The sequence below is a fragment of the Triplophysa dalaica genome, chromosome 6 (assembly GCF_015846415.1).
Source record: "Triplophysa dalaica isolate WHDGS20190420 chromosome 6, ASM1584641v1, whole genome shotgun sequence".
NCBI lineage: Eukaryota > Metazoa > Chordata > Actinopteri > Cypriniformes > Nemacheilidae > Triplophysa > Triplophysa dalaica.
Genome location: NC_079547.1, coordinates 26,247,345 through 26,275,110, shown reverse-complemented (window position 1 = coordinate 26,275,110; position 27,766 = coordinate 26,247,345). Strand labels below are relative to the sequence as shown.

The 27,766-nt window shown below is 38.3% G+C and overlaps 3 protein-coding genes across 5 annotated transcripts in view; 1 reads left to right on the top strand and 2 right to left on the bottom strand.

Moving 5' to 3' along the window:
* Positions 1 to 180: 180 nt before the first annotated feature.
* Positions 181 to 10,679, top strand: LOC130424484 (nuclear factor of activated T-cells, cytoplasmic 2). Of its 2 annotated transcripts, none has more exons than XM_056750169.1 (10): positions 181 to 391; positions 1,372 to 2,230; positions 2,347 to 2,515; positions 3,325 to 3,527; positions 3,663 to 3,835; positions 5,798 to 5,938; positions 7,655 to 7,710; positions 7,788 to 7,920; positions 7,999 to 8,483; positions 10,419 to 10,679. In XM_056750169.1, the coding sequence occupies exons 1-10, from the start codon at positions 295 to 297 to the stop codon at positions 10,419 to 10,421; spliced, it is 2,319 nt and encodes a 772-aa protein (XP_056606147.1). In that variant the 5' UTR covers positions 181 to 294; the 3' UTR covers positions 10,422 to 10,679. The 2 variants fall into 2 exon arrangements, with proteins under 2 accessions (XP_056606147.1, XP_056606145.1); XM_056750167.1 differs by having other exon boundaries at positions 7,999 to 8,535.
* Positions 10,680 to 11,372: 693 nt separating this feature from the next.
* manbal (mannosidase beta like) lies at positions 11,373 to 13,465 on the bottom strand. The gene is made up of 3 exons (XM_056750172.1): positions 13,291 to 13,465; positions 12,702 to 12,859; positions 11,373 to 11,717 (listed from the first exon to the last, which is right to left on the bottom strand). Exons 2-3 carry the CDS (start codon positions 12,849 to 12,851, stop codon positions 11,604 to 11,606), a joined length of 264 nt encoding a protein of 87 aa, XP_056606150.1. The 5' UTR covers positions 12,852 to 12,859; positions 13,291 to 13,465; the 3' UTR covers positions 11,373 to 11,603.
* A 982-nt stretch (positions 13,466 to 14,447) lies between these two features.
* Positions 14,448 to 27,766, bottom strand: part of LOC130424485 (synaptotagmin-2) — a 30,801-nt gene continuing 17,482 nt past the window's right edge. Inside the window, exons 2-9 of one of the 2 annotated variants that reach the window (XM_056750170.1) lie at positions 25,892 to 26,134; positions 25,392 to 25,549; positions 21,408 to 21,539; positions 20,203 to 20,370; positions 19,028 to 19,195; positions 18,828 to 18,945; positions 18,608 to 18,741; positions 14,448 to 18,306 (exon numbers count right to left, since the gene is read on the bottom strand). In XM_056750170.1, the coding sequence (XP_056606148.1) occupies positions 18,091 to 18,306; positions 18,608 to 18,741; positions 18,828 to 18,945; positions 19,028 to 19,195; positions 20,203 to 20,370; positions 21,408 to 21,539; positions 25,392 to 25,549; positions 25,892 to 26,108 (1,311 nt within the window). In that variant the 5' untranslated portion in view covers positions 26,109 to 26,134 and the 3' untranslated portion in view covers positions 14,448 to 18,090. The remainder of the gene's footprint in view (positions 18,307 to 18,607; positions 18,742 to 18,827; positions 18,946 to 19,027; positions 19,196 to 20,202; positions 20,371 to 21,407; positions 21,540 to 25,391; positions 25,550 to 25,891; positions 26,135 to 27,766) is intronic. The other variant, XM_056750171.1, reaches the window with a different exon arrangement.

The window sequence follows — 27,766 nt, the reverse complement described above, 5'->3', positions numbered from 1 at the left end:
TGCATTTAATCACCAGATGTTAAACTTATATAAAACACATGTCATTTTCTTAAAGTTCTGACTGAATAATCGTATAAATGTTGTTGGTTTCGGTCGGTGTCAGAGGTTTGTGAGGGAGTTTCTTTTAAAGCAGGAAGCGTCTGCGGCTCTCAGCATCTCTCGCGCAGCGAACGCACGCACGCACGCACTCAAACCCTGAGCCGAACGCGCGCGCGCCTGACGCACTCTCAGACTTCACACAAACTCGATTTGTTTTAACTTCTCTTTGGCAAAGTTGACTTGAAAACTCACCCAATGAATAATCTATACGACAACATCGACGGTCAAGACGAGCTGGACTTTCCTTTACTCTTCCTGTACAATCAACCTGATTTACCTCCAGATGATCAAGGTCAGTGCGCTCCAAAAATAAAAAAACTGCGTTTTATAAACATTTAACACGCATGTCATACGAAACGAATTCATTTGTATGTGGTTATTATGCACATGTAATTCAGATGGTAATGGGCAGTCTGTCTTTGCTTATAAAATGATTGTTTCCGATCGTCAAACACGGTTAGTGGTGTTTATCACGCGGCTCGTTGGAATGCTCGATTCTGATTGGCCCGTCGCGACATTTGCAGGTTCGTTATTCTCAGATAACAACCGCTCAAAACTAATAACACGCGGTAACCCGGTTGTAGCAAATCCTTTTGACAGTTTTTTTGACAAATAAAAATATACATTTTAATGGCATACACAACATTGTATTTTCAAAACGATTAAACCAAATCGCCTGTTCGTGACGTTTGAACGTCGTTTCTTACCTTAAAACCGAAACTAAATGGCTTTTCCTTGCGGAAGGTCTGCATTCTGTTTAAAAGAGCTAATCAAATATTTCTAATTCACATTTAATGAAAAAAAATTCTCATGTGGCAAGTGGCCGTGTAATAAGCGTGATAATGTACAAGCAGCCAGCTGTTATCGCCAAATAAACCCCTACAGTGTGACACAAGACCCTCCGCTTCACCTGATCACACTGTCTGGGATTATTTCTGCCATATCAACAGGCTGCCTGTATATGACCCCTTACTTAATTACCATATATTATGGTACACATGGTTCTTGAAAGTGCTTTAAAGAATACTGTGGTATTACCACGGTAGCATTTTGCTTTTGAGAATATTGTGTTCACACATTCCGAGAAACCATAAGACATAGTGGAAACTTTCACTGCAGCTTTTTCCATTCTGTTGAGGTTTCTCTTCAAGCTCTGTGTACAACAGGAAACCTTACATATCATCAGAGCAAGAAACTGATGGTATTATATCACTCAGCATCATGTTGTGCAATGGAGTAAAGTGAAACTGATTGTCATTCATGTGTTTTCAGCCGATGAGTTTATCGCCCCCAGCGACCACAGCACCAATCCAGCATCCCCATGTGTTCACCATGATCCGTCTCTGTACAGCGATGACTCCTTGTCCCAGCTCTCTCACCGTCTGCCGTCCAATGACCTCCTCACCTACGAGCAGGAGGACCTCAGACATTCATTCGGTCACGCCGCCCATCCCGCGGCCCACCAGGGCAACAGGCCTAGAATCGAGATCACCTGCTCTGACCTGCACCACCACCGTGATCACATGCACACCAGCCCCGTGAACATCCACCGGCCCATGCTCACCGTGCCCGGGTACGACATGCCCTACAGGGAGAGCCAGTGCCTTAGCCCGGCCAGCAGCACCTCTTCCACTAGCTGGCATTCGGACGGCTGCTCCCCCTGCGTGTCGCCCAACGGAAGCGGAGGGGCGGGTATGGCCGCCGTGACCGAAGCGCTCCAGGCCATCCAGGCTTCCGGCTCTCCAAACACGTCCCCTCGCACCAGCATCACCGAAGACACCTTTCTGGACCGCCGCTCATCCTCCCCGCGCTCCCGCTCGTCCTCTCCGCAGGGCAAACGCACCTATCACCAATACCAGACGCAGAGGTCTCCCAGTCCCTGCTGCGGACCAGATGAGCCGCCAGAGTTTTGCGGTCATCTCGCCAACCTGGAAGATTCTTTAAACCATCTCGGCGGCAACCTGATGAAACCAATCCCTACCAAGATGGTCCGATCGAGTCAAGAGTGTTCTGTCTACACGGAAAGTCTGTTCTCATCCGTTCCTGAGGTCAAAACGCAGTTCACGGCGGAGTCTTGCTATTTTATCCCGTCTGCCAACTGGTCCAGTCCGACGCTGGCGGGGGTTTGTAGGTACGTCAGAACGCATGGATACACCAAACATGAAGAGATGCTTAACATCAGAATCTCATATTTAATCCCAGAATGTCTGTGTCTTGAGTGATTCTGAGTGTTATTTCCTTCTGCAGTATGCCAGCGTCCGCACTGCCGGCTCTAGATTGGTCTCTCCCCGGACGGGTGGAGCAGTACGAGCTGAGGGTGGAGGTTCAGCCCAGACAGCATCATCGAGCTCATTATGAGACTGAGGGCAGTCGAGGGGCTGTCAAAGCCTCTTCCAGCGGTCATCCTGTGGTTCAGGTAAACTGAGGACACTTGTCTGTTATTTAAAGGAAATCGAAAGTGAGTGGGACTTGTTTTCTTTGGGTTTGTGTGCTGAGCGAATGGGAGAATTCCGAAGAACGACATGTCAAAAAAAACTTTGATGAAGCGTGTAGGTGAAGCGTTCGTCGTGAGGAGGTGGATCTGAAAGAAACGAGAGATAACAGAGTGATTGTGCTGATGACATTGACATGTGTGTTCACCGTTAGGAAAACAAGGATCTGTGTTCTTGTATCGGATGATCTGAAGTTTATCTCATTAACCTGAAGACTCGGCAGTTGATTTGCTTTTAAAAATAAAGCTTCCTGTGTTAAAGGGCTCATATGGCGTGTTTTTCTGTGTGTTTGGTGTGTTATCAGTTGCTCATGCATGTATTAGACGTGTAAAATAGCCGAAATTAAAGTGTGTGAACGAAAGATGCATTCTAAAAGCAAAAATGCCTGAAGCATAATATTCCTTTCAGCCGTGTCGTATCACCCCTTTAACCAAACAGAGTTCAAGCCCGGTGCTGTAGGCTAGAAGAGAAGGAAAGTCTCATGTGTGTGTCATTAGAGTTTGAGAAGAGACGTCAACAGTGTGGCAAACTGAACTCAGATTTGTCTCGTCTGTAATTAAATGTCGATATGATTGAAGATCTCAATATCAACTCATTCTCATCAAATCCAGATCATTTGACCTCTAGAATCTACATTTATTTACACCTCCAGACTCTTATTTGATTCTCTTTTATTTCTTCTGATCAATTTGAGGAGAATCAATCTGTTTTGTTTGTTTGACGTTTGTCTCAGTTACGAGGATACAGCGGTAGAGAGCCGCTTGCTCTTCAGATCTTCATCGGTACAGCTGACGACAGGAATCTCCGACCTCACGCCTTCTATCAGGTTCACCGGATCACCGGCAAAACTGTGACCACCAGCAGTCAAGAACGCATGCTGAATGGAACCAAAGTTCTAGAAGTTCCTCTGGAACCCAAAGAGAACATGCGTGCCACGTAAGAGCTCAGATCTCAGTCTGATCTTCATTTGAATTCGACACTTGCATGGAGTGGAATAACATCTGTGTGGTGTGTTTGAATTTACTTTTTTTGTGGTTGTTTTATGATCTTTCTTGTGCATTGTGTGTTCAGAATCGATTGCGCTGGTATCCTGAAGTTGAGAAATGCTGACATCGAGTTTAGGAAAGGAGAAACAGATGTCGGGCGGAAGAACACTCGAGTCAAACTGGTGTTCCGCGTTCATGTTCCTCAGGCGACGGGTCAATGGCTCTCTCTCCAAGTGGCCTCTCACACCATCGAGTGCTGTAAGCATTTCAACCTCTAAAACATCTTGTTTTCACAATCTTAAAGGTGTCATGAACTGTCCTTGTTTATTATTTTTTACTGTTATGTGAGGTCTACTTATGATGATAGCATGGTTTTTATATTCAAAAACATCAAAATCAATAAGTAACAGGCTATTTTCTACTTAGATTTTGAGGCCGGCTCAACAAACGCTTCAGAATCAGAATATATTATATTATATATATATATATTATTATAATGGGCTATTGAAGACTAGGAAGTAAACGCCCACTGCTATGATTGGATAACTGTTTGTGTAGTAAACGTCTGGATCCTTCTGTGAATTTGGTTAGACACGTAGGGTTAGGTTACACATTATCAGGGCACATCAAGAGATCTCTAACAAAGCAATAGTGACTCATAGTACAAAACGGTTTACTCACATAAAATTGTCTCACACACTGCTTTTTCATTTAGTCTCTCCGCAAATCCAGCGTTGACCTGTGCCTTGTTCACGAAGGAATCCTCTGTGAAATGAAGCAAACAAACGCTCCATGTTTTACACACGTGAGCTGGAAAGTCTTTAAAGAGAACATAAGTAGAGATTTTTTATGTGTCCAACAACAAGTTTATTTCATAATAATACGCTGTTAATCATTTGGCGATTCATCGGTCTAATCCCCTCCTTTCTGCTAGTCTAGTCTGATGTGATTGGTCAGATGGTCTGGTCTGATGTGATTGGTCTACGGCAAATGAGGTTCATGAGCTACAATGTTTGGATGAGGAGAGTGAAGTTTTGGTGGGCAGTCCTAGCAAAACATAGGCGGGGCTATATGTTGTGATGTGAATCCACGACGGTTCGTGACTTGGACTAGAGACGACTCGATTGAGTGATTCAGAGCCGACTCCCTTTTTTACAAGTCAATAACTTTCTTATTCATTCACCTTCAGATTTACAACTTGGCAGACTGCTTACTTTCACACACGCCAACATTACACACTTCATGACATGACATTTTCATTATCTCATGTTATGTACTCTTTAACCCTTTCAACGCCATTCACAAGTTATCTCGTCATTTAAAAAAACCCCGCCAAAGACGAGTTATTACAGCAATCGGTGTTTGTACTGTTATACAGCAGTTGGCGCTGTTAAACATTTTTGGGAAAAAGTACAGAATCCCAGAACCTAGAACGTATATGTTTTAGCGGTTTTTAATGATTGTAATCTGGGCCGAGTCTGTGACAAAAAACGTTAATTATCTCAGCTGTTTCATCAAAGTGATGCATTTTTGAAGAAACCTACCCACATCTAAGGAGTAATAAAAAAAAGAACAAATGAAGATAGAATAATACGGTTTCTTTTGTTTGAAAGCTGAGACTTTGTTCTTTCATTGGACATATAGTTTGTCTTTACAGAAAATGTACTGTGAGCCATTAAAGTTTGATGAAAATGTTAAAAAACGCTGGGAAAGAGTTAAAGAACTTCAACCACGCATTACTAATGTAAGGAAGGTTATGCAGCGGCTGTGTTCTTCCACAACCAGACGCTGAGTCTACAATATTTTGCCATCTTTAGCGGCATGTTTATTGCTTGCTTGCTCTATCTGGTTCGGTGCAAGTGGGCGGGGCTAGAGAAGTCGTCGTTGATGTTTTTCTGTGGAGGTGGTGTTCAACCTATCAATGTGGTCATAGATAGATGCATTCCACAACCTGGCGTTCGCTGGGCCTGGTGTCAATAACAGATGTCATCTCAGTAACAAGGTGTTTTCAGTTCTGACACTTACATGATGTTCAGGTGAATACTATTCCCTCTTATATAACAAAAGCTTGCGCTAAATTTAGGTCTTAATTCATGACACCTTTCAAAGCTGTCCCACACTTCCCTTTGTGTTGTTTCATAGCTTCAGCTGGTGGCCTAAAACATGCCTTCACACAAGTCATAAATGTAAATGTTTTGATGGTTGTGTGTTGTGTTTCAGCTCAAAGGTCGGCTGTTGAAAAGCCCACAGTAGATCATCAGGATTCAGATCACTGTTCTGTTCTGGGTGGACTTCAGATGGTCCTCAGAGGCCAGAACTTCACATCTGAGACCAGAGTCGTCTTCTATGAGAAAACCCACGGTGAGGAGATTTAACACCAGCCATCACATGTAGAATCCCAGCTGATGTTTTCTGATTTCAACCATCACAACAAAAGTGACACAATATGAATCTAGAAACGTAACCTCGGTTCTGTAGCGTGTCAAGGGCTCCATACAATTTTTTTATATTTGACTTCTTTGGACGTTATCTTTTATCTGTAGAGAACATTAGCATAGGATTTGTTTGATGTGCTTTGCATATCCTGAAACTGGAGGTCCACACTGGAGCTGTTGTGATGTCACGGGTCGCATGTTCATCTGCAGTCTGCTTTGCAACAGCACAAGGGTGAAAAAAGAGAGATAAGGCTTGCAAAACAGCCTGCACATACGCCACAGACCCGTCAAACCTGGGCGATCACACCTACACACTCTACGTCACATTAACAACACAGCTTTCCTTCAAGTCACAGTTAAACTTGATTTATACGGCAGCGCTCAGAAGAACAACCTTTACAGAGTTCTTGTGAGGGATAAACTGCAGTTAAACAATATGAAAGAGAACGAGGAAGATAAAAAACACGTTTAGGGATGTGTTAAATATCCCAGAGGTGAATGTCATCAATGCAGAGGAGTGATCAAGACATAAAGCATTGAGATGGTGTAGAGATGAGCGTGTGACGCAGTCTTCATCTCCTCTTTCCATTGAGGTGAGCGGTGAGATGTGGTTGTGAGAGGATGTGGTTTATGTTCTGCACAGATATCATCTCTCTTTGCTCTGCTGTACGCTCTACAACACTAACACAACGGGACGCTGGGACTCACAGTCAAGAAACTTCTACATGTTCATCACATTACACACATACGACCTCTGACCCTAAATATTACATATTCTAAAGTTCCAACTGTAAAAAATGATGTTTTTTGTTGGTTCCAACTTAAAATAGTTAATAAGTTAATTCAACTTGGTTAACTTCATGAATTTCTCGTCTCGTTCAGGTAACTTACTCTTTAAGTTGAACAGCTATATTGTTTACAGTGAAATATAGTTCACCCAAATCAAACTCAGTCATCATTCATTCTCTCTCATGTGTTTGTAAATCTGTATGTGAGTCTTTCTTCAGTGAAACACAAAAGAAGATGTGAAATGATGTCATGAAAGTGAAATGATGACAGAATTCTCATAAAAAACCTGATAACAATCAAAAGAAACCGAGAAGAAGTGTTACTTGTCTAAACTCGTCTCTCCAATACCCTTTCTTTAAATGCGACCGAACTACAGGAACCATTCAACAAATTGTTTATTTAATAAAATGAACATACAACAAAATTCAACAAACTGTTTATTTTACAATTATTATACAATAAAATAATAATATGAATTTATTTTAACATTAATTAAATAATATATATATATATTTCTATTGTTAGACACTAGTCGAACACAAACCTGAAATTAGCTGCGGTCTTAAGGTCTATTTCTATTTAATGGTAATTTTCTGAATTAAAGAATAATGATTTTATTCCACCTCTTTAGAATGTTTATATAACGTTCATATAATGCTCTTTGAACATTTCTGCAAGAAGGGTTTCCTTAACGCTGAGAAACCGCACAAACTACAAACTTCCTTCGAAACATATGGCCTTAGCAACCACACAGAACACCATAGCAACCACATAGCACCAAGATGTGACATGCTCTGTCTCATGTGTAAATGAGTGGTTATTCTGCAGTATAAAGATGGTTTTATCATCTTAGGTGACTTACAGACATGGGAGGCCGAGGCAAAGGTTTACAGAGATAAAAGCACAGCTGTGAGTATTATGACATGTTTGGAGAGCAGAATAAAAATATTACATCATGACGAGGATTAAATAGTTCTTCTTCACAGAATGTGCTGTGTTTGGAAATCCCTCCGTATCGTGAGCCCAACATCTATCACCCGGTTAAAGTCAACTTCCACGTGCTGAACAGCAAGAAGAGTTGCAGCCCAGCCCAACACTTCACCTACACGCCACTGTCAGGTGAGATCTTCAATGTGAACAAATAACATCATGTCTGTGCTGTTCGCCCCTTTTTCAATGACCTCTCTTCCTGTTCAGTGCCACAGATTAAGGCGGAGCCTGTGGAGAATTACCACTACGCCCAGTTGGGCTGTGTCGTGCGTCCGGTTATGGGGTTGTCTCCTCCCTCATGCCGTTTGGCCGACAGCTGTATGTTGCCCAGCGGGCGCTCTCACTCCAGCATGTACCCCACTGCCCACTATCAACCCCCGCCCGCACACTACCAGCTGGAGCACGCGCTGCAGGGGGGCTCCCCGGGTCACTCTGCATGTATGTCAGTCACACGTGGCACAACCTCACTGTCTCAGTTCGGACCCAACGTCTACCAGAACACCACAGTAAGTGACGGCATCCAAGCGGCCACCTCCATGTTTCCCACCCTGGACGTGTCAGAGCTCTGCTCAGGGGTGGGTCATCAGAGGGCGTACGGCTCACGGGCGTCCCCGAGCGCAGGGAGATCTCCACCGGTCCATAGTCATCAACACACATACCTGAGCATTCAACATCAGAGAACCAACAGCCCGGTGAGACTCAACATAAAACAAGAGAACCTGGACCAGGCCTTCCTGGATGATGGTTTGTGCACGTCTTAACTTTAGTGTCATGCAGTGTGCATATCAATCAAAGGTTTAGGGTCATTTACTCTCGCTTTAGTCACTTTAGTCAGTTTCTTCAATTTAGAATTAAAGCAGATTCATTAATACTATAAAATAAAACAAATGTAATGAAAAGGTTCTTTTCTAGTGTCTTAAGGATAAGGATATTTCTGTCTGAGACGCTTTTCAGACAGACTTCACACTGACAATGAGCTTCAATGTTGAGTCATAAATCATTCAAACTTGACATTTGTAATGATCAAAATATGTATGCACAATTATATTTTTGTGCACAAGTCTAATTTCAGACATTGAAGATTTGCAATTCCCCTGAACTTTAAACGTAGTGTATACAGCCGCAGAAACAATTGAGAGAAAATTCCAAATTTCTGCTGAATTTCAATCAAATCAAAAGACTGTGAATGCGAAAGATTGACCACTTGTTTTATCTGCAGTACTTGAGGTCTAAAAATGTTTCCGGTTTCTACAGTTTTTATTTTCTGCAAATAAATACAAATAGAAACAAGATTCTTATTTGAAATGTGGTAAAATACTGCCAGTAGTAGTAGATCATCATTAAATCTAACCACATACCTATAATAGTACAAATATCTGAAATGGTCTCTTAATTTCTTTCCGTGGCTGTATAGAGATAGAGAGATAGAGAGAGAGAGAGAGAGATAGAGAGAGAGCTGTTTAATGTTTGTAGTGCTTAAACTCAAAAATAAATCTGTGACATTTAGTTTTAGTTTTAGACTCAGAAATGATGAAATAATATTACTTTTTTAAATTGTTTTAAGTTAAACATTTGGACTTGTATGTTAACTTGTTCATTTACAACTACATACATGTGTCCATTTTAAGTTGAGGACATCAATTCTAGTATAGAAACTGATGGTAGAATTAGGAAGTTTGTTGAAAAGAGCTGAAGCTGCTCACACAACTGTGGTATGTTTGTCATGATTGATTGATTGATTGATTGATTGATTGATGGCTTTATTTGGAGGTATGTGTGTGTGCGTGCAGGAATCATGAAGCAGTGAATGTAGACGAGTTGTGTTAATGTATGCCACTGCTTTATATGGGTCACTGACTGAGCTCTTAACACAGAAAAACAGGCCGGACTATTGATCTGATAACACAGTATTCAGTGACTCACAAAGACAAACTCATTGTGTTGTGTGGATCATTTGTTTGCTGTGGTTTTGTATAGCTGATTTGAATATCGCACAACACTCTTGTTTGTATTTGCGGTGGTTCATGTAGGTGTTGAGTTTCTATTTTAGCCATGATACAGCGGTATAAAAGCATCCTGTGCTTCTAAATTTAGACTGAAAAGTTTCCATTTATAGCCCACTGATCTGGTGTCAGCAGAACAACAGGAAACTGATGACAACTCTCTGCTGCCCGCTAGTGCACAAATCACTCCATTCACTTCACTTTCATTCCTGAAATATTCTTTAAACATTCAATAGTTCTGCAACACAAAATCAAAAAATCCTTCAATCAAGATACGATCAACAATAGTTCAACGAAGTTGTTCCTTACCTCATTGTTTTCCAAGTCAACATATCTTCATTTAAAGAGGTCTAGATATTTGTGAAAGATACAAAATATCTATAGTTTAGCTTTTTTTATATTTGATCATAAAGTCAATTTGATCTGTAATTGTAGTGTTTTAAAGGTCAAAGATTATGTTGTGATTTCTCTTTTGGCCATAAATCACACTCACTATACCAGTGTCAGAGGCAAAAATGATATTAAAACACTTGATGGTTTTCAATATAACTGCAATGGAACTGGAATTTGATGAGCAACAGTAATGTTATGTATAATCTTTGTTTTCTTCTTCCTCCCCCACAGTGAATGCTGTTATAAGAAAGGACCTCATTCATAAAAATGATTTCTGAAGCCCAGGATGAAGCGCATGATCCCTCAGAATATAACTTTGCTTTGTTCTCTGTTTAACTGCTGTTTTCATATCGATTATTTGTAAAGAGAAAGATCATTATTTTACTATGAAAAAAACTTTAGATTTATTATCACTTGATTTAATTATAAATGTTTATATATATATTTAGCTTATTTTCTATCAAAGATTGAAGTTATATTTATCTATGTGCATTTCAAATAAAATGTTACAAATAAAATAATGGAACAGTGTGTGTTGTGTTTGAATTGGATTTAAGTGTATTGTCATTGTTATGCCTCTGAATGTCATTTTATTTGTATAAAAAGTTCTTTGTTTATTCTAACTTAAGAATTCCATGTTAAAGTGAAACTACATGATAAGCATGACATATATTTGAATGTAAAGTGTTTTATGTAGCAACTGTTTTATGTAGCAAATAGAAAACAAACAATTGACATCATGGAGCAGTTTCTCTGAGATGATTCAAGTCTAATACCAGACTGATGTTATAAAGTTTCTTAACTGTAAACTGTTTGCAGTGACATCTCAAAATATATCAGAGGAATGTTTCTTTAGGCCTAGTTCAGGTTTAATGTATTCCATAATAAAATTATTATGAACTTCTTGAAAAATGAGACCATTTTATATTCCAAAATTACCTATTGTTTAATCTTAACTTGAAAATGACATTTTTGCTAACATGCTAACAGATGGATCTTCTGTCGCTATATTTTTCACACAAGCATTAGATTTCCTGCAAAAGGTAATGTGAAAATCTTTGGAATTTGTATTTTTCTTTTATTACTTTTAAAATTGTTGCCCCGGATTTGTTAATATGTTGTCCATGAATGCTATTCATTACACTAAAATGAATTATTGTTGAAAAAAACAACAAGGAGAGCAGATTCAGTTTTCTGTTTATTTATGTACTTAAAATAACAATAAACCAACCACAAAATGTTATTAACAAAGATAGATATAAAAACACTGTTCAGTTGAGAAGGCAAAAGAAAAATTCAGCCTGAATCTGAACTCACAGTGTTGGTAGAGCTCAGTGAAGAAAGCACATACAGCATCAAATCAAATCCATGAACACTGAACCTTTAATCTCATCCACACATTCATTCACTCTGTTTCTAGCGCTTCTTCTTGCTCTCTTTTTTCAGTTTCTGTCGGATTTGTTGAAGGGGTGCCTTTGGCTTCTTGTTCTGCTCAAAACCTCGTGTATCAACCGGCGCTGGAGTCTCTACCTACAAATACAATCAATCACAATAATATTCAAATGTCATCGCCATCATCACCTTTATACAGATAGAATATCTGCAGCACAACACTCCAATACTTGGACACATTTCATCATGGTTTGATGGAAAGCCTTAACTTTTTTATATTACAAAGACAACATGTTTAGTAGACTAACACGCACACACACTAAAGTCCATCCTGAAATATATATTTACATTTACATTTAGTCATTTAGCAGACGCTTTTATACAAAGCGGTAGGCAACAGAAGCATTGGGACAGCATAAGTACAACAAAATTATAAGTGCAATCAAAAAAAAGAGGACTGGTCTCATATAACCTAACACAGTATACACAACCATTCATTCATTCGTATATATATACATATATATATATCTATATATTTGACTGCATAGTAAAGAAAAAGCATCCAGCATTCACAGAAATGTTAAACAAAATCCCATAATAGACGTCAAGAGGTTGATTTAGATCATGATGTGCTTAAGTATGATTTTCACAAAGGATCTGAGAAACGTTAGCAGCTCAGGTAGAGAGTTTGGTTCCAAAATGAGATTTTTTATGTTTTAACTATGTTTTCATGTTTTTATTGAACATTTACATTTAGTCATTCAGCAGACGCTTTTATCCAAAGCCACTTATAATGGGTTTAACAATGGAAGCAATTGGAACAACATAAGGACAACAAAAGCATAAATCTAATAACACCGGTCTCAGAAAGCCTACCAGACTATACAGAGCTTAGGTTGTTTAATAGAAAGAGTAGAAAAAGAGATAGGCGGGTTAGATCGCTTGATTTTCTCTCAGTTATTATGGCTCAAATCAAAACAAACCAACCGCAGGTGAATTGATATGAACTGGAATCTCATTTTGGAATCAAAGTCTTCATATAGTTTGCATGACAAGATGAAAGAATGAATAAACAGACTCTTGTAAGATCTTACAGTAAACATAAGAGTGAGGGGTTCACACCTGCTCGTGGCTCTTGGATGTGGGTATTATTATGGCTAAAATACAGATGAGTTGAAAAATGGCCCCTAAGAAGAGACCGTAACGCAGAAGACTCTCGAGGAGTGTGGGCTCAGGAACTTCCGGTGGAGACAGATCCAGATCTCCAGACATGATTCTGTCTGCTCAACACAACAACAACACGTTATTCAATAACACTTCAGTACTGTAGTGCTACCATAGTAACTTCAAATCAAAATGACCCTTGTGAAAACAACTAATAAACATTCATGATGCATGACTAAAGCACGACATAAACCACATACATGCCAATAATTCACAGATTGAAGGATATTACTATGGTATTTAATATTACTGTGGTATTTAATATTACTGTGTTATTTAATATTACTATGGTATTTAATATTACTGTGGTATTTAATATTACTATGGTATTTAATATTACTGTGGTATTTAATGACATTTTGTGCAAATGTCCAAGCAAAACACATCGCGTCAGTGTCGCTGTGTAACTTCACTTTATTACGTGACGTACAGACACCTTAAGTTAAATAACATTGACTTGAATTACACACAATTAGAAATCAGTTACCTGATGAAATAAACCGCTGGGAGAGAGAAATATATTACACGATAAACTTCTGTTTGTTGTCAGCCTGAAGATCCGCCGCGTGTTGACGTCACATCCGGTAGGTTTGACGCGTTAGCGCCTCCTACAGTACGGAGATTTAACTGTTCAAAATCAGTCAAAAAACTAAAAGAAAGATTGATTCTGCTGGAAAACAACAATTCAAACTCTTATAGTTCCAATTTAAAACAATATAACTCCCATGACAACCGTTTAATCCATTAGAATGTGTTTGTTGTTTTATAAAATGCGACATCCAAAACATAATTACATCAACTTTGCTGCTTATGGTTACTTCCGGTAAAAAATCTTAAAAATCGCCTGTCATAAATATGTCACCTGTATCTCAAGAAAACAAAACCATATCACGAGATATCACTTCCATCTGTACTTCTAACACAAATGTAATTTACTACATTAAATTATTTTGGGGGGTAATTCTTGTCTTAAATACTCATTGTATTGTTATCTATTTCTATCTTACTTTATATTGAACTGCTGAAGAATGAGTTTGTCTCACATCAAGCATTTCAAACTTAAGGTAAAAATCTTTCTCTTTATTGTGATCACAAAATAATTAACAGATCAATCTCTTGATCTCCCATCTGTGACCATCTGTGACCCTGACGACAAAACCAGTCTTATGGGTCAATTTTTTGAAATTGAGATTTTTACATCATCTGAATAAATGAGACTTATATTGATGTATGAGTTGTTAGGATAAGACAATATCTGGCTGAGATACAACCGTTTAAATCTCTGGAATCTGAAGGTGCCAAAAATCGAAATATTGAGAAAAAAGCCTTTGGAGTTGTGAATCAGAGGCACTGTCGCAGGACATCCACTCACACAAATAAAGTTTTGATATATTTAAGGTAGGAAGTTTACTAAATATCTTCATGGAACATGATCTTTACTTCATATCCTAATGATTTTTGGCATAAAAGAAAATCGATCAATTTTGACCCGTAAAATGTATTTTTGTCACATCTGATAACCCATCAGTATCAGTTTCCAGCACAATGATTAAAGTGATGTGAAAACATGAAATGCTCCTCAAAGTTGCGTTCATATTAGTTTTATGAACGAACGGACTGTTGAAAAAAACCAAAAGAGAGAAATCTATTTAAAAGATCTTTATTTCCTATGATGAACTAATGGATAACTCACTGTTGACCTTCTAGCGGTTGGTTTGGTTTGGTTGAGGTTTCACATTGTTATTGGTACAGGATGACAAGAAGCTAAGAGTGGCCACAGGAAGGCATTCTTTTTTTTCTCCGCTGGCCGTCGTGTTCATTTGTACGGGGAATGGAAAGCATGCCAAAGCATCCACGAAAGGATCGAACGACACATGAACCTCCACGCAGGACAAACGGAACAGAAAGGCATCGGTTCTCAGTCTTGACACGCGGCGGACAGGTTAGAGGATGTTAGTAAGCAGACATGTTGGCAGTATTGCATTGGAAAGGTGGTGATTATACAGTAAGTTCCATTATTAGAAGACAACACACAGAGAAGTGTGTCCGGGGAGGGCAGGCCAGAAGACCCACGTCCACAGTGTCCCAGGGAAGACTGGGATTTTGTTGCTTGCTCCGCAGAGAAAAAACACCAGAACCCTGCAGTTTAAATTCACGTTCACACGACACATTTAGACGTTATTCTACATTGGTCCTATTGCAAACGACAACACACAGAAGCGCACGAGAATATTCCTATAGGCAGCTGTACACAGTCCAAGGCTGTTCCACAAAACACAGAAATGCAGACGGAATACAACATACATGACATTCAAGAATGAAAAATAATGGACTTGGATGCAAAACAGAATCCCCACATGAACAAATACTATAGCATGTACTACAGTCTGCACACTTTTTCAACCTATACAGTGTAACCTAAAATAACAGTACTATACTGTAGCTCTACTGTAATATACTGTATACTTAAGGTCAAGGGTATTTTAGTTATCTCAAATGAAAACTCTTCATTTACTGAAATCAAATGAAATATTGTCATTCAAATGATTGGAAAACTTAAAATGAACGAAACATTTAATTGTTGCCTCAGAAATGAACTGAAATAAGTTTAAGGCACTAAATTATAATGATAAAAATAAATGAATTTGAAATAAACACGTGAAAAATAAAATGACAAAAGCATATAACAAAATGGCTTGAAATTAACTAAATATTAAAGGTAATTGAAAATATGCATCAAACTAAAAACCAAACTATAACAATAACTCTGCTTCAGGTTACTACAGTAAATATTATGGTATACTATAGTATTTATTCATATGTGTTGAATCACATTTACACGAAATGGCCATAAGACTCTCTTGATTTATTCATTATTAAAATCTCCATCTTGCATTCTATATACTTCTGTCATGTGGTGTGAAGTATTCACTCATCCTTTTTTAAAAGAAAACAATTAAACTGTGAACAAACAACTTGAAACACCACATGTTTGTGTAGAGTATCGTTACACACACATTGCATAATAAAGTCATGCTGTACATAATAATGACCGTGTGTTTCTTATTACTGTAAGTGTTTATGTCAATATGATCATTGCATTGTTTATTCAGCAGAGCATCACTTTCATCTGAGATTATATCATTTGCTTTCAATTCTTGTGATTTATTTCAACACAAGACTGTCTTTGAACAGACAGTTACTGTACACGGCAATGACTCTCTCACAACGCTTGTACGTTATTACACTCAATGATTATGGCTTTGAGTTTCTGCATGTGGTGTGAACACATTGACAGGTGAATCACAAAACCCGTCCGGCCCATAATTCATCTCCAAATCAAAAGAGAGAAAAAAGACCACAACAATTAAGCAAATGTTCCCCCAAATTCTCATTCAAGACACAATTAACGTTAAAAAAATAATACAAAAATGAATTGTTGTTATTGAAAAACATATTGTATTTGAACAACTTATAGATGATTTCAAATTCTATTAAAGAAAGGAAATATGATGACAAAGTGACACATTTGAGAATTTACAGAGATCCGGTGATCTTATAATAGACATCATTTACTTTATTCAAAATCTCTTTGTTTCTCTTTTCATTTCTAGACGTGTCGTCGGCATGAGATTCATTTTAAAACACGCCTTCCTGAAAAGTCACAACCTGAACATATTTCATTCTTACAATTTTTCAATGTTCAGAACACAGATAAGACAAATGACACAAGCATGTGGACGGATGGAATAAAAACGCCAGCACAAGCACGAGTGGATCTAACACACAGCAGCTGAACTCTCTGTTGCAAATGTAAAAGACTTTTGAAAAACTCTTCTTGACATATTCTTAACACCCTTTTCAGGGAAATGTCATCAAATGTGCATTCAGTGCATTTATTCCTCTACACTTAATTATCAAAACGAGAAAAGTCACACACGATATACAGTAATAATGCTCTAATCTTGAAAACATGCTTCTATGTACATTGATTTATAGACACATGCTGTAGAAACAACTTTACACACGCAAGCTGAGCGTAAGGTGAGCTCTTTCTTCCCATTTCTTGACTTTCTAAGCGTGACCTGATGGAGCACGGGTGACCCCGGTGAACTGCCTCTGACCGTCTCATTTGAGTTCATCCTTTGGCATCTCGGAGAGTTTCGCTCCAAACAAACAAACATACAAACAAACAAACAAACAAACCAGGCATTGACGTAAAGCAGAAGCTCAATCGTGTGATGAAAATCCCGCAGTACATTCACAGCAGCTTCATGTGTGCCATGTGTGTGTGTGTGCGCGTGTGTGTGCATGTGTGTGTGCGTGTGTGTGTGTGTGTGCGTGCGTGTGTGTGTGTGTATGCGTGCGTGTGCGTGCGTGTGCATGTGCGTGTGTGTGTGTGTGTGCGTGCGTGTGTGTTTGTGTGTGTGCGTGCGTGTGCGTGTGTGTATGCGTGCGTGTGCGTGCGTGTGCATGTGCGTGTGTGCGTGTGTGTGTGTGTGTGTGTGTGCGTGTGTCAGGATTGATGTGATGGGATCATGCTCACTTCTAAACACTACAGATATGATAGACGTCTGTTTTTGGCACAGTAACTGCAGCAGTACAGTAAATAGGATGTGTCTTTACACAGATTATATGTAAACCATGCTGAACTATGACCTTGAATTGAACATTCATTTATATTGCCATTATTACCGCTTATAAAATATATTAGCCCATAAATTCCCATTTAGCGTCACAGTCCTCAGCTTTGTTTCTTTTCTTCCTGTTTGAGCAAAATCACAATGACGTCTATTAATTCAAGAGAAACCCAACAGTCTAACATTCCCGTTGACAATGAAAACAAATCTGTTCTACATGAGTTTATGACTTTACATCACTGAGTAAATCATCTTTGATGTATACGAAACAAGCTGGCTGTTATTTTCATTTTCAATCAGCAGAAATAACTCTGTTTATTGCCGTTCATGAGCCTCCTGCAAACTCTAAACTAAAGGACATGAATGTACATGAAAGTGGGGGAATCTCACACTTCTGTCTTTTTCTTCACTTTTGAATTCGGATGGTTTTTCGCGCTCAGTCAAGACAGCTGGGGAAATTTAGGTCGCGAGATAAAAACAAACCAAAAAATACCTTAAAAACTCTTCTATGATGCACGATGAGTCATATCTTCATTTTTTCAAGTATATTCATCAGAATATGTGGTGATGTGAGGGGGCTGTGGGGTGTCATGCAGCTGTGGGTGGGTCGGTTCGTTAGTGTGTTAGTCGGGCTGGGATTTAATAAGTTACTTCTTGGCCCACAGAGCGGCGAGAGCGCCGTCGATATCTTCCTCGGGTTGGAGGGGATGCCACTGAGCGATGGGTCGACGCGGGTTCGTCAGCATGTCAGACCAGTGCTTCGACGACGTGGCTGCAGCTTTGCTTCCAATGAAGATCTTCCCGATGGCGTCATTCTTGCCGATCTTGTCGTAGTCAAAGACGGTCACCGCCACGATGATTTTCTAGGGAGTGGAGAAATAAAAATCATTCAGGTTAATAGGAAAATGAACTATGGTTTTATTATAGTAAAAGTGTAGTGAACATAGACTATCATTGGTTTTACACAAACATTATGGTTAAACTATGATTACAGGAAAAAAGCTCATTCTGACATTGAAATACCAAAGTATTGAATGTTGGGGCTAAAGGAGCTGAATCTCTTAAAATATTCTCCAAATCTGCTTGTTTTCTCTGACAAACAACAGTAATAACCCAAAACAAAATCAAAGGAAAGATTGTGGATGAATCTGAGAAGGTCTGAACCTGCATCTGCTCCAATGGAATCTCAAAGCTGAAGGATTCGTTGTAATACGGGTTGAGAGTGTTCTTTTTCACCGTGGTCTTCTTCTTCTTCAGACGCTTTCCGTTCTGCAACAGCTGAATCTTGACGTACGGATCTGTGAGAACACATGACACATCATGAGCTGATGAACGGAAGCGTGTGAATGACTGTTTTGATGAGCGGGGTCTTCAGTCTCCTCACCAGACAGACCACCAACATCCATCTTCTTCAGGTTCTTGGCCTCCAGGATGCAGACGGTGAGTTTGCCCGCTGTGGGAACGTAACGCAGCGAGATACAGATGTCGCCCAGTTTCTCAGGCTGTACGGGTCACAAGAGAGAGAGCGGGTGAGAACCATCCACAAACACCAGTGTAATATGTGCTGCGATGATTTATACTCGCCTCCTCTTTCTCAACACTGTCCAGGTCTCTCCACTCTTCGATTGGTTGACCCAAATCAATGGTGTTCATGGGTAATTTTACCTCACCGATGATGTCATGCTTTGAGAAGCGATCGTAGTCGTACACCGACATGACCAGAGTTTTCCCGCCCAGGTCCTGGTACGGCACCTGACGGAGAAAAGAATCAACATGGTGTGAGGTCAGAGACATGATGCTGTTGGGCTGTAAAATAAACCCAAACAGATACCAAAGATGTTGTGAGGGGGTATGCTGAATTTTTTTTGCTTTTAATGCTTTTCTTTAAACATTTTTAAAATTGACTGTCATTTCAGGAATACTGTCTTATAACATATGATGAGGTGATTATACACAGACATGTACATGTGAAGATCTCCTCACGCTGGTATCTGATGTATTTTTAGCAGTGATGTCTGTGTGTGTTTATTAGAGAGAGACTTCGGCCCCTCAGGAGCTCATTACAGACTCTATAACACATCACAACTCAAACACTTGGACTGGAGAGATATAACAGCATCACCACTGAACAGCACTGCGTACACACACACATACAGACACAGTTTTCTGAATTGACTATAGGTCTGTTTACAGAAGGTCAAATGATCGTTTTGGTTTCATTCTATCAATTACTAACAATATTTCTCCTAAATTTCAAATCAAAATCTATTCTGCATTTATTTGCAGAAAATGAAAACTGTTTTCAGACCTCAAATACTGTAAAGAAAACACGTTCAGATCCACTTTTAAGCATCAGAACAGTCATTTTTCTTTCTACATGAATTTAGGAAAAGATCAAAATGATTTTTATGTGATAACCTAGATTATTCTCACAGTTTTCACGTTGCTTTTGTGTCCCTCCTGAGGTTTGATTTTGTTCAAATTCAACAGACTAATACATCTGGAAATGATGATGAAATTAACATTTGAAATGGTCTCTTTGTGTTTCTTCACAGCTGCATTTATAATATTCATCAGTTCATATTATTTGATAGATTTTTGGCATCTGCTTTACGAAGAAACATTAATTCTAGGGAGTGGAATACTACTGTAAAAGTGTTCTTGAGAAAGCAGAACCCTTAAGAACAAACAGATCTATATATACAGTATGTCTCTAGACGGCACATGATCGGGGATGTAGATTTATCTCTCCGGCTCACCTTGAAGACGAAGCTTTCGTTGAACACTGGATTGAGGGTCTTTTTGTGCACTTTAGTGTCAAACTTCTTCTTCTTATCTGGAAGCAGAAAGACTTTAACGTACGGGTCAGAGGTTCCGCCAGAGTCCATAGAGATCAGATCAGCACACTGCAGGATTCCCACCGTCAGCTGCGACCACACCACAGATAAGAACAAGAGATGAATATAACTGATGAAATCTCCTTCATACCTCACTGACAGCAATGAGAGTCAGAAGACTAACAGAGACTTTTGCTGAACAGCTCTGAGACCTCACAGTCTGCGATTAACAGTCTGAGATGTTACTTTAAATACATATTTCTCATCAAATCAAATCCTCCATTAAAGGAGTTTTTTACTGTTTAATGTTGATAACAGACGAGCAGACCCACATCCATGAGATATTAATAAAACACACAGCACGAGCACAACGTCATCTTATAAAGAAAATAAACAGGACGACATGAGATCTCTTTAATAACCAGACATCAATGAGATTATTGGAGAGCAAATGGACACTTTTACTCAAGTCTCGTCTGTGTCTCAGATATTTCTACTGAGATAATCTGACCAACCGTCTCGATCGCATGTTCATTTGGCCAGAAATATAGTTAAGATAAGAATAGATCATAAACTGATGATGAGATGAATTAAAGGAAGAGTTCACCCAAAGGCCAAGATGATGAACTGATAACAAGTTTCATTATAACAACTGAAATAAAAAGTGAAGAGATGAGATGCAGTAGCAGAAGATGTGCATTACACTGATTTACTACGGTAAAATCACACACAGCCTTCAACATTCCAGAAATATTCACAATTATTAATAACATTCGCTCTGAAATTCAAATGTATTTATACATTTCACATCTTTCAAAAACCAGAAACCAAAACTAGTCATTTACAGAAAATGATTTACTGAATATATTTATCGTTTTTTGACTGTGGTGAGAACATGGTTCATTTGTGTTACCGTGGTGACAATAGCATGCATGTTTATTTTGGGGGTTTATTTGTAGTAAACTTTGGTAAGGGTTGAGGGTCACAGAATGCTCTTATACACCTTGATACTCTTGTTTAAAGCTTTATATGGATATAATGATATGGATGTTAGATATTCTGCTGAATCCACGAGGGAAGAACATAAGAAACAGCAGAAGAACAAGTCAAACACACGTCACGCTAACCTTATTGTCCTGGAAGTCATAATCTAAAGAGTACTGCAGTTTCCCCAGTTTCTCCTCCTCTTTTTCTTCTTCCTTCTCCTCCTCGGTCAAACCGGTTTCTCCTTCTTCTTCATCATCATCATCCTGATGTGTCTGTGGAGCCAACAGCAAACACACGTGTAAACAGAACACACGTGACATGCGCTTCCTGACTATAAGCATGCCACAAGCTCAGATCCCTGACAGGAAAGATGCTTCTGAAGACTTTCATCCACATCAGCACCTCAGAGAAACCACTCACAGAGTTCACAGCTTTCATTGGTGACACTTCTCTGTTGGATTTCTTCATTTAGAACAGATATATGTTGTCCATGTGACTCTACATTTAACTTCAATAACACAGAGAGAGAGATTAGATTTGAGTCCTCGCTGTGGTACCTGCTCATGGAGAAGTGATCACAGGACATGTTTTAAAGAACAACACACTCCTGTGCTTTCTGCTATTTTCAGCATATGAGACGCTGACGCTGTTGTTCTTGAGATGTTTGAACATCATCCAGACTGGACGGAGAAATCTCTAAAGCACAGAAGTCATTTTTAGCTTCTATAAACAGGCCGTTATCAGTGTTGGGTGAGTTACTCTGAAAAAGTTATGAATTACTAGTTACTCATGACATATTTAATAGTGTCATTAGATTACTGTACAAATGACTCTCTCCAGAGAGTATTTAATTCTTTTATTACTAATTACTTTCTATATCCTACACAAGGTTCTTTTAGTTTACTAAAATTAAACTTTGAAAACGTTCCTGTTCATTGAAATCAATTAAATGTTGACCTAAAAATTATTGGAAAAACTTTGCAATATGTTTCGCTAAAAATGAACTGAAGTAAGTTTAAAGCAGTAAAATTACAATGATAAACAAAAACTAAAATAAAAATAAAGTAATCTTAGATAGCAACTTTAAAAATAAACCAATAAATGATAAAATGACAGAAGCATATACCAAAATTGATAAAACTTTTACTAAAATTAACACAAAAAGTAAAAGTCTAAAAATAAAAGCTGATTTAAAATATGAATAAAACTAAATCAAACTAAAATCAAAACTACAATAACTCTGGTCCTACATCAACCTCGAGTAGAATAGATTCAAGGATAGACATGAAAATTTAATTCAAATAAATAACTAATAAATAACTACATCAATTATTCTTATTAACTGACTTAAGTATTTAAATGTGAGAAATATACATTAAAGCATATATTTTAAAGTTAGACTCATCCTTTTGATGTCATTTCCTCTATTGAATATATAACACAGTATTAAGCGCAGTATTTAGTCCTTTAATTACTAAAAAATCCCTTAATCTAGTTATTCAAGGGGAAAGTAATTAATTAACATGAACTCATTACTTTGTAACTTAAACCCAACACTGGACCAAAAAGTATTTGCATACTTGTAACACTTAAAAACCTCTTGAACATCATCACATCAGATAGAAAAACATCAATGACCCGTTCTGAGGCTATTATTGGTTTTAAAAGTGTAAAAGTGTCGTCAACTCTTGTAAACATATCCTTTCAAAACAAATGCCTCTTGTTTGATATTTCGTTGTCTAATGTGATGACACGCTCTTGAAAAGTGTTCAAATACATTTGAGGCCTTTAGTTTAAAGAAGATCTGTGAAGACTGTTGTTATATTATAAACTAATCTTTTTGAAAGACAATATATTTAAGATGTTGCATAAGCACAAGACAACATAGGATTTTAATGTGCCACCAAAAGAAAACTGTCACTCTCAAGTCCAACCATAACCATAAGTGTGTATTCTAGAAACAAATTAAAGGGCACGGGAGACGATGTGCTAATATTTTCAACAAATCATTCTTCAATTTCAACTGAATTATGTTACAAATATAAAAGTTCATCATTAGTTCATCATGATTATAGAAAAGCAGCATCTGTTTTTATGATGACGGTGGGTTTCTGGGAAAGGCGTTTAAACACAGCCGTTTAACACATGCATTCAGACTGACTGACTAGTGATAGTGAGCTAATGAATACTTCATTCATTCACACCTAAACAATGTTGTTATCTTCATCTGCTTATTTGATCTGCATTACAACATTCCTTCAGTTTTAATTATATTATTGTCAAGCAGCAGAAACAAGAGGCTTAAAAAGGGAAGTTACAACAGCCATTCCATCCACCCCCCCGTGCAGTGCCAGCACACAGCAGTGCCGTTCGCCCGTCCACCTACCATGGTGCCGATGCCCACGAGTGTCAACAAATGCGGCGCATAAGACAGATATCAGGAGAGAGAGGAGAGAGAGAGAGAGAGAGAGAGAGAGAGAAAGAGAGAGAGAGAGAGAGAGAGAGAGAGAGAGAGAGAGAAAGAGAGAGAGAGAGAGAGAGAGAGGGAGAGAGAGAGAGAGAGAGAGAGAGAGAGAGAAAGAGAGAAAGAGAGAGAGAGAGAGAGAGAGAGGGAGAGAGAGAGAGAGAGAGAGAGAGAGAGAGAGAGAGAGAGAGAGAGAGAAAGAGAGAGGTTGAAATCACAACACAGCAGAAAAACACACAACCAAAAACACTCAAGACACATAACAGCACCTGTGCTAAATGACCCAATGAAAGATTTCTGTGTCAATCCTGTTACACTGAGGTGTCCTTCTACCAAACACATGCCTTTAACATCTCAAAACTGAAGAATGTCTTAACATTGCGTGTCCCTCTTTCATTGCAAATAAATAATAAATAACAATATGTGTCTTTAAAAAAACAACAGGGTTGAGAGTTGCAGAGTTTATTTTGATAACAAAAATATTATAGCATCGGTTTGTTTAAAAGAAATATGCAAATGTTTATGTGGACATTGGTTAAAAATTATTTTATTCATTTGTACTGTATATTAAATAGAAAAATAACAGGCTTGAAATTTTTAGAGTTTATTCTGATATATTATCTGAAAGGCTATACAAATATGTGTAGAGATATTTATAAAATAATTTGGGTTGTCAAATGATTGATCACGATTAATCGCATCCAGAATAAAAGTTTGTGTTTACGTAATATATGGGGGTGTACTGTGCATAGTAACTTTGTATTCATGAACACATACACATAAATGCATATATTTAAGAAAAATATAACAATTAATTAACGTTGATATAGAATTTCAATTATTAGTAAATATATTACAATATACTTTCTAAATATTTCTACAAGTATGTGTATCTTTTTGTGTTTATAAATACAGACTTAACATGCAAATACACAGACATATATAAGGTAAACACAAATTTTTATTCTGGATGCGATTAATCGCTATTAATTGTTTGACAGCCCTAAAAATAATGTAATATTTCTCAAAATATATATAGAAATGTAATAGGGTTGGAAGTTTTGAAATTTATTTTGATATATTATCTGAAAGGCTATAAAATATACGTTGAGATATTTATAAAATAATTATATATTTCTCAAAATATATTTAGATGTTTATGTAAAACATTTGTGAAAAATATGTTATTCATATATATATAATAAAATCGAAATGTAACAGGGTTGAAAGTTTTGGAATTTATTCTGATATTCTAACAATATATAATTTTTCAAAGAATTGTTTGCTATTTAAAATGACATTAACCAGGCCGGCCATGTGAAACCTAACCAGTATTTCAAATACACACAGCATGAAGTCAAAACTGACTATGACTGGAACATGTTTTGCAGAATAACCTCTGAAGTGTCTGTCTTTTACTCATCGTGTGAACAAATCTTGGTGCAGTTAACATCCAATGCATCATTTCTCTTTAAAGGAAACGAAAGGCTCATAAACAAAATACAGAAAATCCTGAAGCTGAATCACATAAAAGACTTAAAACACAGGAATCCGGTTTGAAATGAATATATATCTATTATTGGTATTGTGACCAGATTGGCAGATCTAGTTTTAAATCGGAACAGTGAAGTGTGAATGGATTGAAAACTGGTTTACATACATCACCCTGCATGTTCTTCATGTTGAATCCGTCTTTGCCCTTCTTGCCCTTCTTGTTCTTCTTCTTCTTACAGCAACATTTCTTAATGATGCAGAAACAGCAGGTGAGGACGAGGAGGGCGGCCACCACAGCAATGGCGATGAGCGCCCAGGGAGGCACTGCAAAGCATCATGGGAAAGAGAAGCTGATGTCTTTCTTACTAATGAGTCAGACAAATCAATTTCTCATTCTACACTCAATTGTTTTGTCCATATGTGGATGTGTATATACGTGAATGTAAATGTCGGGTCATGAGCTGGCACAGAAAGATTCCAGCAGGATAAATGTAGAACGCTTTTGTTTCATTGCACTTGAAGATGTGAGAGAAGGTCAGTTTGCGGTGTTCTCTAATGGCTAGACAATTTGGCCAGCGTTCAAATCCATAAAACATCTTCAGCAGCACATTAAGATGATGACGCACCGAATTATTGATCTCTGTAAAACATCTCTGCAGGACTTACGTGGGATTTTATCGATCTCGTTGAGGAACTTGCTCTTGATTTCCTCAAACATGTCGTTCTTGCTGGGTCCCTCAGACTCGGTGGAGTTGTCCGCCAGCGTGGAGATGACCAGAGCGGGCGTCATGGTCATGGTGTGAGACGGGTGGGTGCCGTCCGGTCCCGTGGGCTCTGGACCCACCATGGGCTCTGCTTTCTTTTTGAAGAGATTCCACTTCATGTTCTCTGGATCGACCGTCACGAACCCTGAAAGATTCAGAAAACATCATTAGTGGCCTGTGGACCAGAAGTGTTCACCAACTAAACCAGTTCAGTGTGTTTGTTTTTCATGTCAACTGAGCCACTTCAGCGATCAGGACTGTCTTTTAATCTTAAATGTGACAATACAGACACAAAAGGCTCTTGTGTCACTCTTAATAAACTGAAAGAGGACAGAAACAAACACTCAGGCTTTAAAACTTCATGGACAGCATTAAATCATTGCACATCTGTTTCACATATCCTCATCTTGTACAAACCGGAGGGAATACAAGATTAAAGACAGAATACATCAGAGAGATCTCTTCAGGCTGTTTGGTTTATTCCCAACAGAAAAAGAGAAATTTCTATCGACGTGCCGGGGAAAAGAAACACAACAAGAGCAAAAACTGAGACACGAATGAACAAAAACAGATTCACAATGAGACAAAAACACACAACTGTTGTTTTAAGAAACTAAAGACTACAATTACATTCCCTTAAAACACAGAGTGGACTGCATTTGATATTATTTAATGACTTCTGTAACTTACCTCGACACATTGAGAGAAAATGAATTAATTAACATTTATAATAAAGTCTTCAATGGTTGAAAAGATCTTTGTAGTAGAGTAGGCGGGGCGAGACCGTGGTTCGAATCACTTAGGAGATTGCGAGCATATAAAAATGAAAGAGCGACCGGACCGTCTAAGAGAGAGGACCGGCCCCGAACTTGTGTTATGTTTGTGTTTGTATTTATGTTTTGTTCGCCGGCGGTCGTCCGAGGGGCCGCCGGCTGTTATATTACTTTATTAAATGTTTAAATGTTTGCCGGTTCCCGTCTCCTTCCTTCCCTTTTATGGAGATGTATTACAATCTATTTTCTTGTTTTAAGTCTCAAAATGAGATTCATGCTTAAAGCAAAATGTATTTATTTAAAATAGATCTAGGCATATATTCTTGCACGCTTAGTTCTCAATGTATTGTTGTTTGTGTGTTATTTAATTTAAGGTTTCTCCCTGGACGCAACACAACCATAAAAACATATCAATATGAATCTCGTCAAAGCCGTCTATTGATTCATCAATCAAACAGATTCAAACAGGGTTTCATTCACCACATGCACATCTCTCCTCCAGGTGAAGACAGATCAGATGAGGGATCATTGATAAACACAAGTCTTTTTATTGAGTTTTCTGACATCATCTGGTGACGATTGTTGATCGACAGCGTCTCTGTTCATCAGGAGCACAGATGTCGAGAGAGGACACGACCTGTGTATGTGTTTTTTACATGATAAACCTCAATGTACAGTTTGAAAGCACTGACTGTATACTATTAAGATCAAATATTAAAGGCTTTGAGTAAACGCATTTGCTTAATGAAGAAATAAAAAGTGTAACGCATAAGATAAAAGCATCAAATGTCAATTTAGTCTCGTGTAGCACCACTATCAACAGCGCTTTGGTTGTTTCCAGACGGACCGTTAAAGAATGCGGCACATGTCATGAAAACCCTGTAGAATTCATCCAATCAGGTGATGACTTTGAGCATGCTGAAGTGTGCCATGAGCACGTGAGCGTCACATCTGACGCCGAGACTAATGTCAACTCAACATTTAAATCTGCATGTTAAACTTGA

Excerpts from the sequence above, each read along its gene's own strand:
- LOC130424484 (XM_056750167.1), top strand. The coding sequence starts at position 295 with ATGAATAATCTATACGACAACATCGACGGTCAAGACGAGCTGGACTTT. Across the intron at positions 3,528-3,662 it reads AAAGAGAACATGCGTGCCAC|AATCGATTGCGCTGGTATCC; the intron begins GTAAGAGCTCAG and ends TTGTGTGTTCAG. Across the intron at positions 7,711-7,787 it reads ACAGAGATAAAAGCACAGCT|AATGTGCTGTGTTTGGAAAT; the intron begins GTGAGTATTATG and ends TCTTCTTCACAG.
- manbal (XM_056750172.1), bottom strand. The coding sequence starts at position 12,851 with ATGTCTGGAGATCTGGATCTGTCTCCACCGGAAGTTCCTGAGCCCACA. Across the intron at positions 11,718-12,701 it reads CATCCAAGAGCCACGAGCAG|GTAGAGACTCCAGCGCCGGT; the intron begins GTGTGAACCCCT and ends TTGTATTTGTAG.